The 17849-nt window shown below is 37.2% G+C and overlaps 1 protein-coding gene across 19 annotated transcripts in view; it reads right to left on the bottom strand.

Annotated features, from left to right (window-relative positions):
• Nucleotides 1-213: 213 nt before the first annotated feature.
• Nucleotides 214-17849, bottom strand: part of NFIA (nuclear factor I A) — a 369222-nt gene continuing 351586 nt past the window's right edge. For all 19 annotated transcript variants that reach the window (XM_075181768.1, XM_075181780.1, XM_075181774.1 and 16 more), the window contains one exon: nt 214-8781. In XM_075181768.1, the coding sequence (XP_075037869.1) occupies nt 8630-8781 (152 nt within the window). In that variant the 3' untranslated portion in view covers nt 214-8629. The remainder of the gene's footprint in view (nt 8782-17849) is intronic.

Below are 17849 nucleotides of genomic sequence, written 5' to 3'. Positions count from 1 at the left end.
GTTGTGTCATGGTCACTGTTTTCTGTATATGTCATGTATGGCACTGCGGACCCTTTGTGGTGCCTTATAAATTAAAGATAATAATAATAATAATAATAATAATAATAATAATAATAATAATAATAAAATCTGATATTACAATGGTGGAGACTAAATGTTATCAGCAATACCCAATAAAATGTGATTTGTATAAATAAACACCACAACAACTCGTTAGCATTAGCAATTTTTTTATTTTCCTTTTTTGTTGCATAGGAAATGCAGTATTCGCTTCCAGTAATTGTATTGTAACGTGAGAGTTGGTTGCACTAATGGCTGAGTACAAGAGTTAACTAATCCACACACCAGCTCAAAAAACCTGCGGAGATTTTAGTTGGATAAGAATTGATGCCCACAGTGATTCTCAACCAAAGACATTTTTTTTTTGTTTTTTTGCACAGAACACAGTAAAAAATAAAATAAAACTGATAACAAGCAATGAGTCAAAACAAGGTAGGAGAGGCGCGGAGAGCCTGATTCATAAAACAGTGACCGCATTCACAGGCACACAGGGTTTAACCCATTATGGGATGATTAGTTAAAGACAAAGATAAGGGTTTAACATGGTCAAGAACCAGCTTGGCTGCAGTGCTTTTATCCTATGAAGAGCGAAGGATTTTGAAATGAAAAGAATAAAAAAAAAAACAACTGAGATAAAACAAAGGACAGAAGATTCTCACGGCTACCAAAAAGCTCCCACCATGCAAACAAAGATTCAATTCCTATTGCAAACCCCAAAGTGTAAGGATCCCCCCCCCCCTCCTTCCATCTTCACCTGTTCTTTGCACCCTTGAATTATACCCACAATGTATGGTGTGTTTGACTTCATAGCGAGAGCAGGACAAGTGCCTTGTCTAAAGAAAGATATATTATAGAGTACAGACTGCTGATAAATTCCTGAAATATAGGTGGCAATAATATAACGTGGCTTTAAATGTTAATGTATGTTGTGTCTATATTGCATCATGAAGTTAAAATCTTTTTTATTTCACAAGAGTATGAAATCTGCTACATAAATACATGCAAATAAAACAACAATGTGGGTTGCATTTGTTAAGTGCCTAATTGGTTAAGTGTGAAGTAAAAGGTTTACGTAAACATGCTGTGGATATTGCTAAACAGGTAATTTTCTTAATGACTCTCAATTAAACATTGTCAAACATTCAGAAAATATATCCCTCATATTCTGCGATCCTCTGGCTAACGCCAGGTTTTGAAGGGAAGTACAAGAAGGCTTCACAGGTCTCCGTAGATATACCAGAGGCTTTGTCATTCAACAGAACTCTGGAAAGGTCAGTCTGTGAGCACCAAGCATTAAGAGTGAGGATGGCAGAGAAGTAATATATATGGTTATTTGACAGCAGGGAGCTAACAGTGAAGGTTTAGCAGAACCAGATTACACAGATGGAAAAGTTGACAAAACTTTGTTACACGCAATAACATAAAATGATCAAGAAATTGCAGACCCACGGATTTCAGAACTAAAATTGATGCTGTACATTAACATGAATGATTCACATTAACTTAATCATTATAAGCAAAATAAGCTGTGAGAGAACACATTTATTAAAATAACTGTCAGTTCTCACATTTCAAACAGAAAGACCCCAAATGAACTGTTGGATACAAGGGTAGGCGCACAAAATCTATTTACCTACACAGGTAGACGGATAAACACAGTCACACTTGTAGTTGAGTTATGCATTGATACATATGTTTATATATTTCATGAATCAGGCCCAAGGTTGTACAGGGTATAATCAAATGGAAAAAAAATAATAATCACAACAAAAACATGTACATATGGTATATATAGAAACGTGTGTATAAAACGAATAATTTCGTTCTTTTTGTAAGAGTAGGTCTGGTGTGAAGAGAGGAAATATACTGGCCCCCAGTTTGTTTAGACCCAGATAATTCAGGGCGTGTTGTACGCGCTTTGCAAACTTTTAAATGACAAGTGATTCAAAGTCTGCTAAGTGATGTAACAAAGAATCAAACAGGGGACACCAGTCTCACATAAGATGTAAGCAAAAAAAACAAACAAAACAAAAACAAACAAAATAATTGTAAAAACTAGACGTAATACTGAATTGAAGTTAATGTATACCTCCAAAATACTGAAAAACACCCAGAAAAATTCAAGACAAGAAGTTGCATTCATGGTTAAAACTTATCGGGCAAGAACCAGGTGAGAAAAGATAACTGGCTAAAATAAGTAGTATTGGTTGAAATGACCAAGCAGTATGTGAATGCAATGCATAATTACTGTACGGTTATTTCACATCAGAAGAGTCTGATAGACAGCAAAAAGGCTCACGGTGTAGTAATTTCTTATTTCAGAAGAGAATATAATACAGATATCACAGGCACTACATTTCATAAATCAGTTATTTTGCTGGTTTTTGTTTTTTTTTTTAAATATAATTCATTCTGTCCTAAAGCTGGCATTTTTATAAGAATGACTGAAAAAGGCAAAGACCGAAAGTTAAAAGTGAACGGAAAAACAGATACCAAAAAAGTTGATCATATCTGGTCTCGGGATAGGGTTAGTGCATAGTTTCCATGCAGATTAACACTGCTAAGCATTTACATGGATGGAGAGTAGAGCCAGACCAGCCTAACGGGATACAATGGCTCGATCTGTTAGCCAGGCTGTCTTAGCACCATGTCATGAATTTACATTAGACATGAAAATTCAATGAAAAAAAAACAAACAACGGTGGCAATGTGCTGTTATATGGTACAGAACAGTCTCTATGTAATCTATAAGATGCCGGAACCATTTTAATCCCAATTATTAATTATTTTTTTTTAAAGGCGGGTTGGAAAACAACATACCGCTGCACCGCGTGGCAAGACCAGAATAAGTCGAGCGCTAATGCGCTCGTCAGTCTCAATACACACTGGTGTTACAAGCACTTGGTTAGAAGATAGTCCTGGCAAACAGTGGTAACATTGAATTATACTGATTTCCAGTTCCAGTATCATCCTGCCAGTAGTTTTTTTTCCCCAAAATTTGTTCTATGAAGGCCTGACCCCCCCCCCAAAACAAATGTGTTTACTTCTTTACCAGAGACACGATGCAATGTACAATATTGATCGACGTTTTTTAAAAAAAATATATATGTATTTATATATATATATGTATGTATATCACCACAAGAAAAAAACCTGTTTTAGTCGAAGCATTTGTGTTGCTCTTTTTTTCATACAGCAGAAAAAAAAATAAAAAAATAACACTGTTACTAAAAGCTGCAAAATGTATTATTAGAGAACAAAAAATAAGGTTAAAGAACAAACTGTCTTGGGGGTCTGCATATTGCCGCGAGTTGACTGCATACTGTGAATGGAGAAGGTTCTACGGGGTGTGTGTCTGTCAAAGCCTATTTAAGAGATATGAAGCAGTGTAGATTTTATCCTATTAAATGAAAATCAGAAAATAACCACGCAAACTGGCTAGAGTGTGCAGCACTCCGGAATATGAACACTGCAAATTATCCCGTTTTAGTGAATCTCTTCCAATGAACAGTTAAAATGTGCATTTTAGCAAAGTGCATTAAGGAATGCAGGAACCCATGCAAAGATCACTTAGTATTGGCAATGCCATAGGTAGATCTTACTGTGCCCACTTCTATTGTAGTGTTCTAGTAATCACATCTCGTGAGACAAGGAGAGAAAGAAAAGGTGCATCTCAAATATTACATTAAACTGAGTGCAGGAATTGCAGCGAATTAGCATATAATTTGTTCTATTCCCTGTGCTAGCATGCTGTACGATGCATTATCCGATTATCTTAAATATACTCAGGCTATGCAGCATTTTCATCGTACAATTTTTTTTTCCTATTTGCAGTGTTTAAAATACACTCATAATTTACATTTAATTTTATTAATGCAGATGCTATTAATTTTAAGATATGTTTGGGGGGTTTCTTCATCAAAATTAAATTTATTTAGAAAGGTAGAATTAATGAACAATCCTAGTTTTAAAGCCGCTAACATAGCTTTGAATCTAACTGAACTGAGGCTTGTACACAAGTCATTTAACAAATGATTTAATTATAATATTCATTACAATTTTAATTCACTTTTAGAATTTTAAACAATTAGCGAAAATATTGGCGCTGTTTTATTAGAGTGATAACTTTTTTTTGTTAACTACAGAATGTGTCAATGGCCTGGATGAGGATTACAGAGAAACTATGAAATTAATTGTGAAAATGTAACAATACTTTAACACTGCCATGTATTTAATTAAATTAATTAAAATGTGATTATTATATTTCTTGCTTTTTGTGAAGAGCGTTTCACCTGCTTATTTACTGTAAAAGAGGCATCATATTTAAGGTAATTGTAACAATGTGATTTTCTCATAAAATAAGGTAAACTTTTTTTTTTTATATACTTTTATATAATTTACCAATTTCATGTCTACCCACATTCTGCAAAGCCAGCATTACTGTGCATTTGCCAAGCATTACAATGCTAAAAAGATTTTATTTCCAAAATTGAACAGATATGACCTATGGGTTTCCCTGTTCTATTTTCAATATGGTGGTTAGAATGAGCACAAGGAACTTGACACAAGTGTTGTTTTACATTAACGACTGTCTAAATCATGTTTTAAAGCCTTTAAAACATTTTTTTTTCAGGAATCCCTAATTTTAGTCAGTCTTTTAGTGATAAAACACTTAAAAAATACAGCATACCTGTAATGTCCATTTATAATGGTTATTTAGTGGCCCATACTTCTCAAGTATAGGAAAATGCTATACCAATGAGAGAAGAAAAACAAATTGTATTTAAATACATACAAACAGGAAACAGGAAAGTTTTAACTTAAATCCAGTTCCTAGAAAAAAAATAATTCAAATAAAAACCAAAAATACCAAAACCCTAAAAGAAAAAAAAAATCTTTAAAAGAAAAAGTCCAAGAACGCTTCCACTTTAACAATCAGAAAATCTGCAAGGCTAGATCGACAGAAAATTGTTCTCATTTAAACAACATTACAAAAGTCCTGCATTATAAAATAGGGTAAAAATAAATCATTGTACTCCTTAAAACTATACAACATACAAATAACATATCTGAGCGGGCAGTTTTTTTTTTCTCTCTTTGCAGCCAGGTCTAGGACACATTCACCAAGAAACAAACAAAACAGAAAAAACAAAAAACAAAATACAAAAACAAAAAAAACCAAAAAAAAAAAAACCAAACAAATAAAAAAAACCCGCAAAATCTACAACTGCCCAGAGCTATTGCTTAGTTTGCATGTCTTATAAAAGGGTGCATTTGTATTGTATTTACAACCAATTTACTGGTAACGCCTTGACTTACAGCAAGGTTCTGACAATATATGTCTAGGCTATTTTTTCCCTTCACTGTGAAGCACTACAAGCTGCTCCTTTAGTGCACATATGTCATACGGTAATGCCCAGCTAAGTGCTATAAGGAAGGCAAAGGATGCTGGTTACAAAAAATGGACACAAATCACTAACACTCACACAACACAACTACTCAACCACGTATCAGACACATATGAAAAAATCCAAAAAACATTTTATTCTTTTTTTTTTCTTTTCCTTAAATAGAGAGAACCGGTAAACAATTTTCAGAAGTTGGAAGTTCTAAAAACGTGCATATAAAAATGGGCGTTATAACCTCTTTCTATTTGAACGTGGGTTGATTGCTGTCTGCTAATAAAAATGGGGTGTGTGTGGGGGGTGGTGGGGGGGTTTAAGGAAAGGAAGTCAGTTTTTCTTTAAGGCTTGCTTGTGATAGGAAGGGTCGTAACACACACAAAAAAAATTGCTCAAAGCAGGGTACAGCTTAGTGCTTCACAGTCTGACTGCTTCACTAAGAGCCCCCTCCTGCATGTGAAAATCGTAGTCACAAGGATACAATGACTAAAACACCTAACACACTGCGTCAAGTACAGCACCAACTTTGGTCAAATAAAAAACAAAAACAATCTAATAAATTTGCTAAGCTTTGACTACCATGATATAAGCAGGTATTGCATATTTTCATTGATCAGGGAAATTAATAATAATAATAATAATATAATAATAATAAAAGGAAGACTCTAAATAAATTGTCACAATTGCAGCAAAACATCCACCAAAAAATACTGATCTCCTACGCAAAATAGCACTACAAGACTAAAGCACACTACTCTTATTGGTGGGATATAACTAAACTATCTACCTACACAGTGAAGCCTGCAATGTCTGACGCAAAAGTCACATTTACAAAAAAAAAAAAAGTGTCTCCAAAACGCGTGACTAATCTATATAGGAACATGTGCAACAATTCCACAAATAATCGCTATCCAGGGCAAAGGCACATTGATATGGAATTAATTTCATCTTCGTGCAAATTAACCCATTGGTTGCTAGAGAGGCCTGCAATGTACTGCGAACAACATTCCAAGCCCTCTCATGCGCCCAAAAGTGTTAAGAGTAAAACAAAAATAATAAAAAACTAAATTAAAAATAGTTCAGGAAGAGGAAGGGGGGGGGGGAAGATAACTAAAAAAACAAAAAACAAAAAAAACAGGAGCAAAGTGTATACCCAAGAATGTCATGGACTTGATTGTATAGGACAGTAGCAAAAGCCCCTCCAATTAGGGCGAAACGCGCAAAGTTTAACTCCTTCACTGCCAAAAAGGCCAAGCTGGCTCCGTTTCAGCTGTACAGGGGGAGAGGATAAAAAAGTCAGGTGCCTGGAATAGGGATTAAAATGTCTTGTCTTAATGCACTCTACTTTATCCTACTTTAAGTATATAAAAATGGTTACTTACACTAAACATGCACAGACGTCTTTTTTTTCTGATTGACAAATTTGCCAAACAGAAAATATATAATATATGTATAGTATAGGAATCCTCCTTTTAATTTGCATGCGAAGCAAAGAAATGCTCCGCTGTCTGGTAGAAAATAAATCGTGTATTCTGGGATTTTTTTTCCTCTACTTTTTTGTCTTTTTTAGTCTTTTTTTTTTAAGTACATAACATACATAAAGTCTATGATCCAATATTTTTTTTCAGCAAGTGCTATGATCTCCTTCCCCCCAGATCAATCAGTATTTAAAGTCCAGAGGATGTAAGTAAAGGAAAAAAAAAAAAACCACAAGGATAAAATCTGGACATTTGTAAAGATCCTGAGGCATTTGACTAAATCCTATGTTGGGACATGTAGCATTTGACTGAATTGGCATACCCACTAATAATGACTTTTAGCTTATAAAATTAACAGGTATTATGATTTCATTTTAGTTATGTGCTTTGATAACAGAAAATGATTACTTAGCATTTAATGTAGTTAACATATTGTGGTAAAAGCACCATTATGTTTTATAATATATATATATTTTTTTTTACATTTTCTTTTTTTAAATTTTTTAAGGGATACAAGTTTAACAATAAAAAACATAAAAAGCAAAAATAGCTCCCCTTTCTTTTGCAAGGCTGTTTTTTTTTTTTTTTTTTACCCCGATAATTTAGAGTCCTGGGGGTGGTAGGACTTGAAAAACAAAAATAGAATTTTCAACAATCTCTATCTTACAAAGATATTTACCTATCCAATGAAATTGCACTTTACTCAATCCAAATACGATTGTTTTGATTGGTTCCTGTCAGTTTCTGTCAAAACAGACCCATCTTCCCCATTTCTGTGTTTCTGTGTAATTGTTGAAAATTTGTCTCAGAAAAGCTTATTTTTTTAAGTGCAGCATATTTTTTTTTCTCCTTACGTGAATAATAAAAGTTCTGGACATTATTTTTTTTTTTTTTTTTTAAAACATTGTTCTGCAACTTGAATGAAAATAAATGTTAACAGCTTCCTTGTGGATCATTGATGTAACTACTCCTTGTTAGAATGAAGGGCGGACGTTTTGTGATATGCTACCGAAAACATTTTGTTGCAGTTGTGTCTTGTAATGCAACTTCATCACTTCCGCAGGGGGTCATCAAATAAAAATAATAATAAAAAAAAAAAAATGAAATAAAAAGGTGCAGGTTGTGTTGATTGATCTTGCACGTTTTGTGTGTGTTTTAACAAATCCTTTCTTTTTAGGTGAAGTAGCACTCAAAAATGTCCGGCAAAATAAGGGCTCTGGAAGGCGATTGTAGTCAACTTCCGCTGTCTCTGAAACAATTGTAGTGTGGTCTTAGTTATAGTAGAAGTTCGTATCCACTTATATTGTTACATGTATATTTAAGAGTGCTTTAAGTCTTTGTTTAATGGGGCGGCTCGTTCCCAAATCCTCAAGAAGTATCACAGCCACGGGTATACAGAAGAGCGCGGCTTAGCAGAAAACGCCAGGCTTCACGGTGAACGTGTTTGACAGCAAGTCAGCAAAAAACATCAGACTAAGGCTACCCAGAACCATCTAATGTTTACACTACTAAGGAAACACTTCAGATGCCGTGAAGCCCAACTTTTCCCATCAAGGACTTTCTTCAGACCCCAAAGGTGAAAAAAAAATAAAAATAAAAATAAAAAATAAAGTAAAAGAAATAAGGCTGATTATTAATGGTCATTGCCATGCGACCACATAAGATTTTTTTTTTTCTTCTTCAACGTCGTTATGCGGTTGACATGAGTCTCCCCCTTCCGCCGGGACGAGGAGACTGCTCCGTGTTGTCACCAATTTCTTCCATGTTACAGAGATGGGAAGCGCTAGGTGGTCTGTCAGGTCGGGGATGGAAAACTGTGAGCTTTATCCCAGGTACCAGGACTGGAAAGACAGGGGAGGAAAAAAAACCAACGTTATTTTCATTTCTATTATATTCTAGTATTAAATGCATAGAATTAACCAAAATTAAATATGCATGGTCCATAGAACAGCTTTAATACACCTCCAGACAGTTGGGGAGAAAGTGATAACAGAGGATGTAAATAAAGAGATTATTGTAGAGCGAAGCACCAGGGCCTGATTGTACATGGCAGGAAAATTAATAATTCTGCCAAACCTGTTTCCCTAATAAACAAGATTATTGTCGGGGCTGACTTTTAGAGCTGGGGAAGGCACCCAACACCCCAATTTAAAATGATGCCAATCTTTATCTCCTCCTTATTACAAAGGCCCCAATTCGGACTCTCCGGTGTTAGTAAATGGTCTCATCATCATCATTTATTTATATAGCACCAACATATTCCGTAGCGCTTTACAATTGGGGACAAACACAGTAAACTAATAAACAAACTGGGTAAAACAGACAAAGAGGTGAGAAGGCCGCTGCTCGCAAGCTTACAATCTATGGGACAATGGGAGTTTGACACATGAGGCTAAATCTACATTTTGCATTTCGCCCCAGCCAGACTGCAAAGGTAAAAGTGACTCATAAGCTAAATGATCCCATCACACAACAACGTTGGTCAGGGGGTAGTTGTCTTGTGTGAAATTGTGTAATGGGTGGTAATAGGGTAATGTAGTGAGGTTAAGTGGGTGGTTGAGGAATATTATAAGCTTATAAGTCTCCTGTACTCTAGATTCTCACATGGGATCGAGTATGAGGTTTGTGGTTCGTCCATGTGCAAGTTCATCTTAAACGGGCTACATATATATATTGTAGTGTGAGAAAAGACTTTCTGATGCTAAATTGAGGACAAAGTGACTTGTGTTCTCTATGATATCCCAAAATTTGCACACAAAAAAAATCAGGATCACTGTTGTTCCTACTATAAATAAAATGTGTCTTATTTTAACAGCTGCACTGCATTCTGTAACTAAAATAATAATGTAAATGAATCACGATACTATTCCAATATAGCAAAACAAATGGTCTACATATGGGACTCATTCAATACAATGAGCACAGTTGTGTGGTAACCATGACAACTAATGAGACCCGCGCTGCCATTCGTCTATCCTGCCCCTGGACCGATGAAAGCTAATATCCGATTGGTTGCTATGGGTTACAGTGCAATTACATCACGTCGCTTTTCCCAGCTCAGCCGGTTCCTGGTCTTTTTCCCACAGACGATGATTTTAGGCTACCTCCCATGACCCAAGCTGTCCCAGCAGCTGTGCACATTGCCTCCAGCTCCTGAATGAATCTGCCATGTGTAAACAGCTGGCCCTCTACTATTGTTTTGCACCATTGCAACACCAGGAGCTAAAGCCTGGCTCTGCAAAATCCTCCACACAGCCCAGACCCACAGACGGAATATCTGCAGTATGTTTCTCCACTTATAAAAAGTTTCTCACTATTCAGTTTGTGCTTTGCAGACAAGGTTACCCCAGAGCAGCTCTGTAATCCTTCACTGAAATAGGCATTATTGATTACTCTGGTCTATTGTTCCCTTTTCAACTCCCCCAAGTTCAAGTTCATCGTGGTGTTACATCATGTCTGGTTGCCAGCAGCAACCAGACAGACCCAGACGTGACTATCATTAGCAAGAAAGACTCAGCCATCCTCGCCCCCTTTTCACTCTGACGTTGCAAAGCCCACTGCAAAAAAACACATTGAAGTATTCATCCTGCTTAATTTATGACCCAGCCGCCAAGTGGGACCCCACACTCCAAGAACACTGTTGTGTATTTAATTAATCTGTCTTTTCCCCTGGCACTTGGGGAAGTTAGACAAAGGACCAATTATTGTGTTTCACTTTGCACACTTTTAGTGGGGGGGGGAAGAGGGGGGGGGGTTATTATTTGCATGGGAAAGGATAGTGCAAGCCCTGTTGAGGATCTCCCTTTCTGAATTTTCTTCCCCTGCTTTTGATATTTTTTTGGTGAAATACTTCAGCTGCTTAAGGAAATTGATGTGAGAGTAACGCCTTTGGAGTTGGTATTCAGTAACACAAATCAACTTCATGACATGTTTAAATTTAAATGCTAACCACACACTCTAAGAGTTACTTTAAAGGTTAGTTTTTAATCAATAGAAGGTGCTGAGTCGGGAGTTTTTTATTTTAGCTGCGCAGAACAGCTCTTGAGTCTTTGTCTGGTGATCCAGATTTCAAACTTTCTCCCCCCCCCCCCCTCCCCTCTCCCCTTCCTGAAGACAAGGCTTGCAGTGCTCTGCGGAAATAGGCCTAGCGTAGGAATATGTCAGGACGGAGGTAACAGGCAGTCTGTTGCATGCATCAGACAGAATGTTACCTGCTAACCATTTGGGGGTGAGAAGTACAGGGGTACAGAGGTTAAATGACCATTAAACAAACATTCTGGTTTATATGAAAGAGTTACTTGTAACATTAAAAAATATGTTTGCAAAAATTATAGGAGGTAGCATTTATCTGGGGGCTCATTTAGAATTAAAATTTGCACCTTGGTAAAACCATGTTACATTTAAAACGTGCAGATAGATTTAGAGTTGGAAAGGGGGGGGGGTGTCCTAGATCAACTCTAATGCACAGTGTAAAAATAAAGCCGTCCAGTATTTGTGCGCTACATGCAAAAGCAGCCGGCATTTTCCCTGCGTGCCAATAAATAAATACATTTACCCCTCTGTATTTTAATATGGTTTGTCCCTGAGAAAATCTGTTGCTTTTTTTATTTTCTCCTGCCTCTAAATGGTTCCCCTTTACTGCAAGTCTATGCATTTTCATTGTATTTTCCCAAAAAGCCAGATAACTATTAATCATGTATTAATAAGATTTTGACTTTGTTATAAGAGTTATCATTTGTAAACAAATGTAAAGTAATAGAAATAAATTACCTTTATTGGCCGTCAAGCTGATGCACAAAGATTGGATCGCGCCCAAGCAAAGTTACTAGTTACTATTGATTGGTCCTCCTGTCAACCCCCCACCTCCACCTCCCCACCTCCATGTCTCCAGCTACGGACAGGACCACCTAATAGATTTTACTAGGCTGTAAAAGAACATTAAAATGCAATGTGGGCAGCATGGTGGCTTAGTGGTTAGCACTTCTGCCTCACAGCACTGGGGTCATGAGTACAATTCCCGACCATGGCCTTATCTGTGTGGTGTTTGTATGTTCTCCCCATGTTTGTGTGGGTTTCCTCTGGGTGCTCTGGTTTCCTCCCACACTCCAAAAACATACTGGTAGGTTAATTGGCAGTTATTAAATTGACCCTAGTCTCTGTGTGTGTATGTTAGGGAATTTAGACTGTAAGCCCCAATGGGGCAGGGACTGATGTGAGTGAGTTCTCTTTACAGCACTGCGGAATTAGTGGCGTTATATGAATAGATGATGATGATGATAAAGTGATCTCTTCTCAGTCAAACTAGACGCACATAGCTCATAGGATCAGAGGATGACAAACTTGGCGAGATCCATCCATTCAACCTCAGCTCGATCAGTCTATCACTTCCATGTTCCACGTGGCCTGTAAGCGCAGTCAGAGAATGACCACACACAGGCCAACAGAGCTTATCCACTGACCGTATTTCCAAGTGTAGAAGACAATAATAATTATTTTGTTATTATTGGGTATCTCACGTGTTTAGAGGTCACACAATGTGACACAGCAGGACGTGGGGCTGCGTTAAACAGATACTGAATACTTGAATGGGAGCAGCTATTTTAGATACAGCATCAACCGAACGTTGAATTATAATAGATTTGTGTGCACCATGTACATAAGGGTATTAATACTTATAGAAATGGCGGGGAAGGAGCGTTTGCGTAAAATAACAATGCGTCACGGCGCCTACATAGACAACTGCGTCTTTCAGCGACAAAAGACTAAAATGCGCCAGGGCCCCGACACCCGCCGGTTGGTATAGTGGAAGAAAAGCTGTTATAACAGCAAATACTTCCTAGTTAAACGTGATACCGTTAAACAAGGAAGTTTTCACTACATGTCTTAAGAAATGTTCCCGTGTCCTCTTCTCACTGTTCAAGGTGAAGCATCAGAAAGAATTCCGCAGGCCGCTATGAGATCTTTGATTCCCTTTCTCCGGTCAAATGAAGAAGTAATCGCATCAGACTGAAAACTGCTGACTAAGGATTTAATAAAATGCTTGCAGATGTGTGTCAGCTCTAAGGTATTCAACTCATGTAATGCAAAACAGCCCCACGTAGATTGGACTTATAAAAATCCCATTTAACCATTGCAAAGTGAACTGGATTTTTACAGTCCTCTGAGGAACATTTTTACACTATTTTTTTATCCCCCTTCCTTAATTTACTGCACTATGAAAACTAAAACACTAATCTGCTGGTGTCGAGAGGACAGTAGTAAGATTTTATGAACCATACACAATATACTCTCGCCTGCATCCTAAACAGGAAGTTCTGTTTCATTGATATGGCGGTAGGGTCTGTAACCGCCCCATTTTGATGGACGAATGCATAGACGCTTTTGACAATTTCATCTCTCACCACGGAACTGCAAACACAGCGTTTACCAACATTTTTTTTTATTATAACTTATAACTTGAGCATTAACTTATTCCTCTGTAGTGTTTCTATTGCACACAGCCGACTGCACAGAAACTTTCGCCCTGGGGCGGACATTAGAACTGCAGGCAATGAATCTATGCAGTCGAGGTCAGAAGCAATCAGTCAGGGTTTGTAAGGCAGAAACTTGCTACAGAGGTTTCCCAATCCACTTCTCAGAAAACCTGCGACAGGCCAGAAACAAGGGATATTCTTTTCTGAAACACCACGGTGACATCTACTGCCTTGGTTTTGCAAGCAAACAAGGATATCCTAATGTCCTGGCATGCTGGCGACTCAGCGAGAGCACTTATAATATTGATCAGCGCCCCGAAGAGAAGAAAAACGACTTATTTTAACTTTTTAAATATTTTGGATGAAGTTATTCTGCGCCGAGACCAAAGTTCCTCTGCACTTTTACATTTATTAATAGGACTTGAGTCATTGCATTGCTTCGCCCAGATCCATAGATATATCATGCACAGAAACTCAATTATCATGAAACGTGTTATGTGTACCTTTCTATGTGTACATAAGTCAGTTGCAATAGAATATTACTTTATAGTTATGAAAAAATAATATATATCTTTATAATTATAATAAAATAATATATTACTTTATAATTATAATAAAATAATATGTAACTTTATCTGCCAGGTTGCTAGTTTGCGTGTAAAAGACCAGCCGCGGGGTGGGAATTTCCATTAATATCAGGGGCTGGATTCGGGGTCTATTTCTGTGTGTAGAATGTTGGAGACTGTACAGTTATCACAAGTAATAATGTGAGGATTACATTGTAACAGTGTCTGTTCTGTGATTCTTCTGGCTGCGGCTGCTGCTAAACCAAACAAACAAGAGTGGGATCAGTTCACCTGCAGGCAGTGTTATAGTCTGAATGGGACCTGCCAGCAGTCCCTGCTTTTCAAATTAAAAAATTAAACAAAAGTTGTCAAGGGCAAAGTTTAACACCGAGGAAGGATATTGTTAATGTGCAGTCCAGAACAGGGTGTGACACTTGGCTTACTTCTCAAAATCAGGGGGTTATCTGAGGACGTTTAATTCTTCTAACACTCGGAGAGTTGATGTTTCTGCTGTTAGGGCGGTTTACAATCTACGCCGCAGTTATTAAAGCCTGGGTCTAACACGTGGATTTTCTTTTCATTCGCACGATCTGCTCTCTAGTATCAGCCCTGTTAGGTGTAAATGCAGCACCCATTAATTCTTTTACTACTTGTTTATGATTGGCTATTACTAGCGTGCTCTGTCACCACTGGCTGCTATGATTATAATCGGCATTGTACTGCTGAAACAGTAACAGAGTGAGTAAGACTGAAAACAGACACTGGTCTATCAAATTCAACTGTTCATAAATTCTAATAGTGTTGATCCAGAATAAGGAAAAAACGTGGCTAATGTAGCCTAGCAGGGGAGAAAAAAATTCCTTCCTGACCCCAAAAAACCTTCCCTGGATCAGTCACCCTCATAATGTCCTCTAATAAATATAGCTACAGACCATTCCTTGTATGAAAGACGTCCAATCCATTTTTACATTTACTTGGTAAGGAATCCCACAGTTTATCTACACTTACAGTAAAGAACCCTTTCGATGCTCATGGTGAAACCATCTTTGTTCCATTCGCAGCTGATGACCCCTTGGTTCTCTATATGGTGCTTGGCATGAAAAGTTTGTCACACAAATCTTTATATATACCCTGAATATAAGCAATGTAAACAAACCTATTTTTCCTAAATGCTCTATAAAATTGAACCCTTTCATTTCCTTGACTTCTAAACCACCTCTGAGCGCAGCTTCACAGCTATCTATCAACTAGTAGTCCTTTTCCATTCAAGTTTTTTCCAATTATATTCCATGTAATGTGTAAGTAACATAGTTATTATTAGGTGCATAACACTACATTTCTGTACACTAAATTTATTCTGCCATTGCACAGCCGAGTATTGTCATTTTATCTAAATCGTTCTATAGAGAGTAACTTCGTTAATAACCCTAAATAGATTAGAGTCATCATCAAATATATTTATATTTAGTAACCTTTTCTTAAAGATTGGTACCACATCAGCATTCCACTTATTAGGTTGTTCATAAATAGAACACATAGTGGTCTATCAATTATTGAACTTAGCTCCTTTAGTACACATGGGTGTACGCTGTCTGGGCCAGGTGCTTTATCGAATATTAATCTTGTTTAGGTGGAAATACGCCTCCTCCTGTGTCAGACAACTAACAGTTAAAGGTATACATAGGCTATTGTTACGCAATCTTTTTCCAGGTGTTTTTTTCCATTGCCCAATACTACACATTTTTTTTTACTTGCTGGTTAGAAATTTGAAAAATGTTTTGGGATTAGACTTTCTGCACTCACAGATCCCTAACACTTGATCAGGCCTATTACATGTCATTTATGTTGGATGTTAAATTCAGTGGGACGATAAACGCATCTGACTGTGTATGTTGTTAACGTTCGCACTAATCAAAACCTGAGGTTTATACGTGTATTAAAAAATCTGACTGAGTTTGGCCTTTGTATGGCCACCCTAACAAACTGAATCCTTCTCCCAATTAATTATCTCTACACAGAATTCCATGATGTTGATCAGATTAAGTGGCTCAAGTTCAGGTGAATTGTTTTTGGATATCGTAATATCTGACAGTCATTCTGATTTTTCTTTTGTGAAAATTGGCCAAAGTGGTTGGGTTTAGCTTAATTGCTCCCAATATCGCAAATTTTGGGAGGTATATAATAGGTGCTGTATCGGTATGTCGGCGTTTTACAATACAGAATAGCAATACTATAATATATGTGTAATAATAATAGTGTGGAAATCCACAGTAGATACTATTCTAAAGTTTACTTTACAATTATAATCCGTGAGTAATGATGTCATCAAGTGTAATAGCTGAGCAGGTGATTTATATTCATTTTATTACCCATTAGATTGTAAGCTCTCAAGTGCAATGCTCCTCCTATCTTCTTGCCTCAAGGAACGGGCACTTTTTGCTAGTCTATAATCTGCAGTTGCATCATCTGCATAATAGATATTTATTCCCAAATGCTACAAAAAACAAACAAAACTAAAACTAATTCAGGAACGCAAAGTAGCAAGTATTAATATGTTTTCTTGGTTTATACAATGCATAGAGGAAAGGGTGAAGTTTGGTCTGGCCAGAAAGTTATAATATAACCCTAAGGGGCAAAAAATTGATAAAATATTATCCAAGCACCAAAGCAAAAGAACAGCCCAGCCGTCCATCAGTAGCTGGTTGAAATGCAGAAGACTAACACCTTAAAGAGGAAACGTTACTTTTTAGTCAATGTTTTTCTGTAATGTCTACTGAACACCTAATATATGAAACCTGGAATTTATCCCACCCAGGTGCCCCCAGAAATCAAACAGGACTGATGCCTTCAAGCTCCCAGGGCTGGTGGATTAGAAGTTTAAGAAACTAAAGATTTGAGGCTCTAATCACATTTGGCTGTACTGGGACGTCACAGGCAAATGCTTAAACTCCATCGCCGCAAATCATGTCGCCGGTACTTAACATTAATACGTAATTTATGCCTGGTAACTTTAGATGTACATGGCGTGGACCTCTCTTACCAACCCGACCATCCAACTCCTTTCAGTTTAAAAAAAGAAAAATTAACTTTTTATTTATGAGCTTGAAAATTCCGTCAATATCAGTTCACTTATTCTAAAATCATCGAATTCAATTGTTGATACCACCTTTGGTAGCCAATCGCCATATCCCGCATCCCCCCCTTCCCCAAACAATTGAAGGACGAAGGGAAGCGAGAGTCCTAATCGTAGTTTAGAAATGTTTTTTTGTTAGGAAGTGGCATACTACACAGATCAGAGGCTTTTTACACTATATACCACTGTATACAAAAGCACAGGAAAGCGTAAGGAGGTAGGGGGGAAAAAAGAATGAGGGGGGTGAGCTAAAAGCAGCTTAGTATGTGTTAACGCTGCTATTCTGTCGGCTTAAAGTGTATTTTATGCTTGATCAACAGTCCCTTTTCATTACGCTTTTCTATTCATTCATTCGGGACTTCAAAGAGAGCACAAGCACAGTACCTGATCTTAAAGAGGAACTTGTAAGAGTGTTCTTAAGAAAACAGGGTATTGGGAGCCACAGACCCCTGTGGACAAGCCAGTTCAAAGAGAATATTTCAACAATGATTACATTTTGTAAATCTTTTTACTGAGGACAGGCTGTTTCCTGCTTTTTCATAAAAAATAGATTGCGGCCATTAAACAGAGCCTTGGACAAGACTTTCTTCAGAGTGGAAGTTCTATCGGGATTAAAGCACACAGGAGATAGAGATTGCGAGGGAAGAAAGGCTGGCAAGCTTAGATCTTCACCACCGTCATTCTGCTACTCAGAATTTTAATTCTTCTTCTCGGGGTCTACGCGGATGTTGTTTCAT

The sequence above is a fragment of the Mixophyes fleayi genome, chromosome 8, assembly GCF_038048845.1.
Source record: "Mixophyes fleayi isolate aMixFle1 chromosome 8, aMixFle1.hap1, whole genome shotgun sequence".
NCBI classification, from domain to species: Eukaryota; Metazoa; Chordata; class Amphibia; order Anura; family Limnodynastidae; genus Mixophyes; species Mixophyes fleayi.
This window is presented reverse-complemented; position numbering and strand designations above follow the sequence as displayed.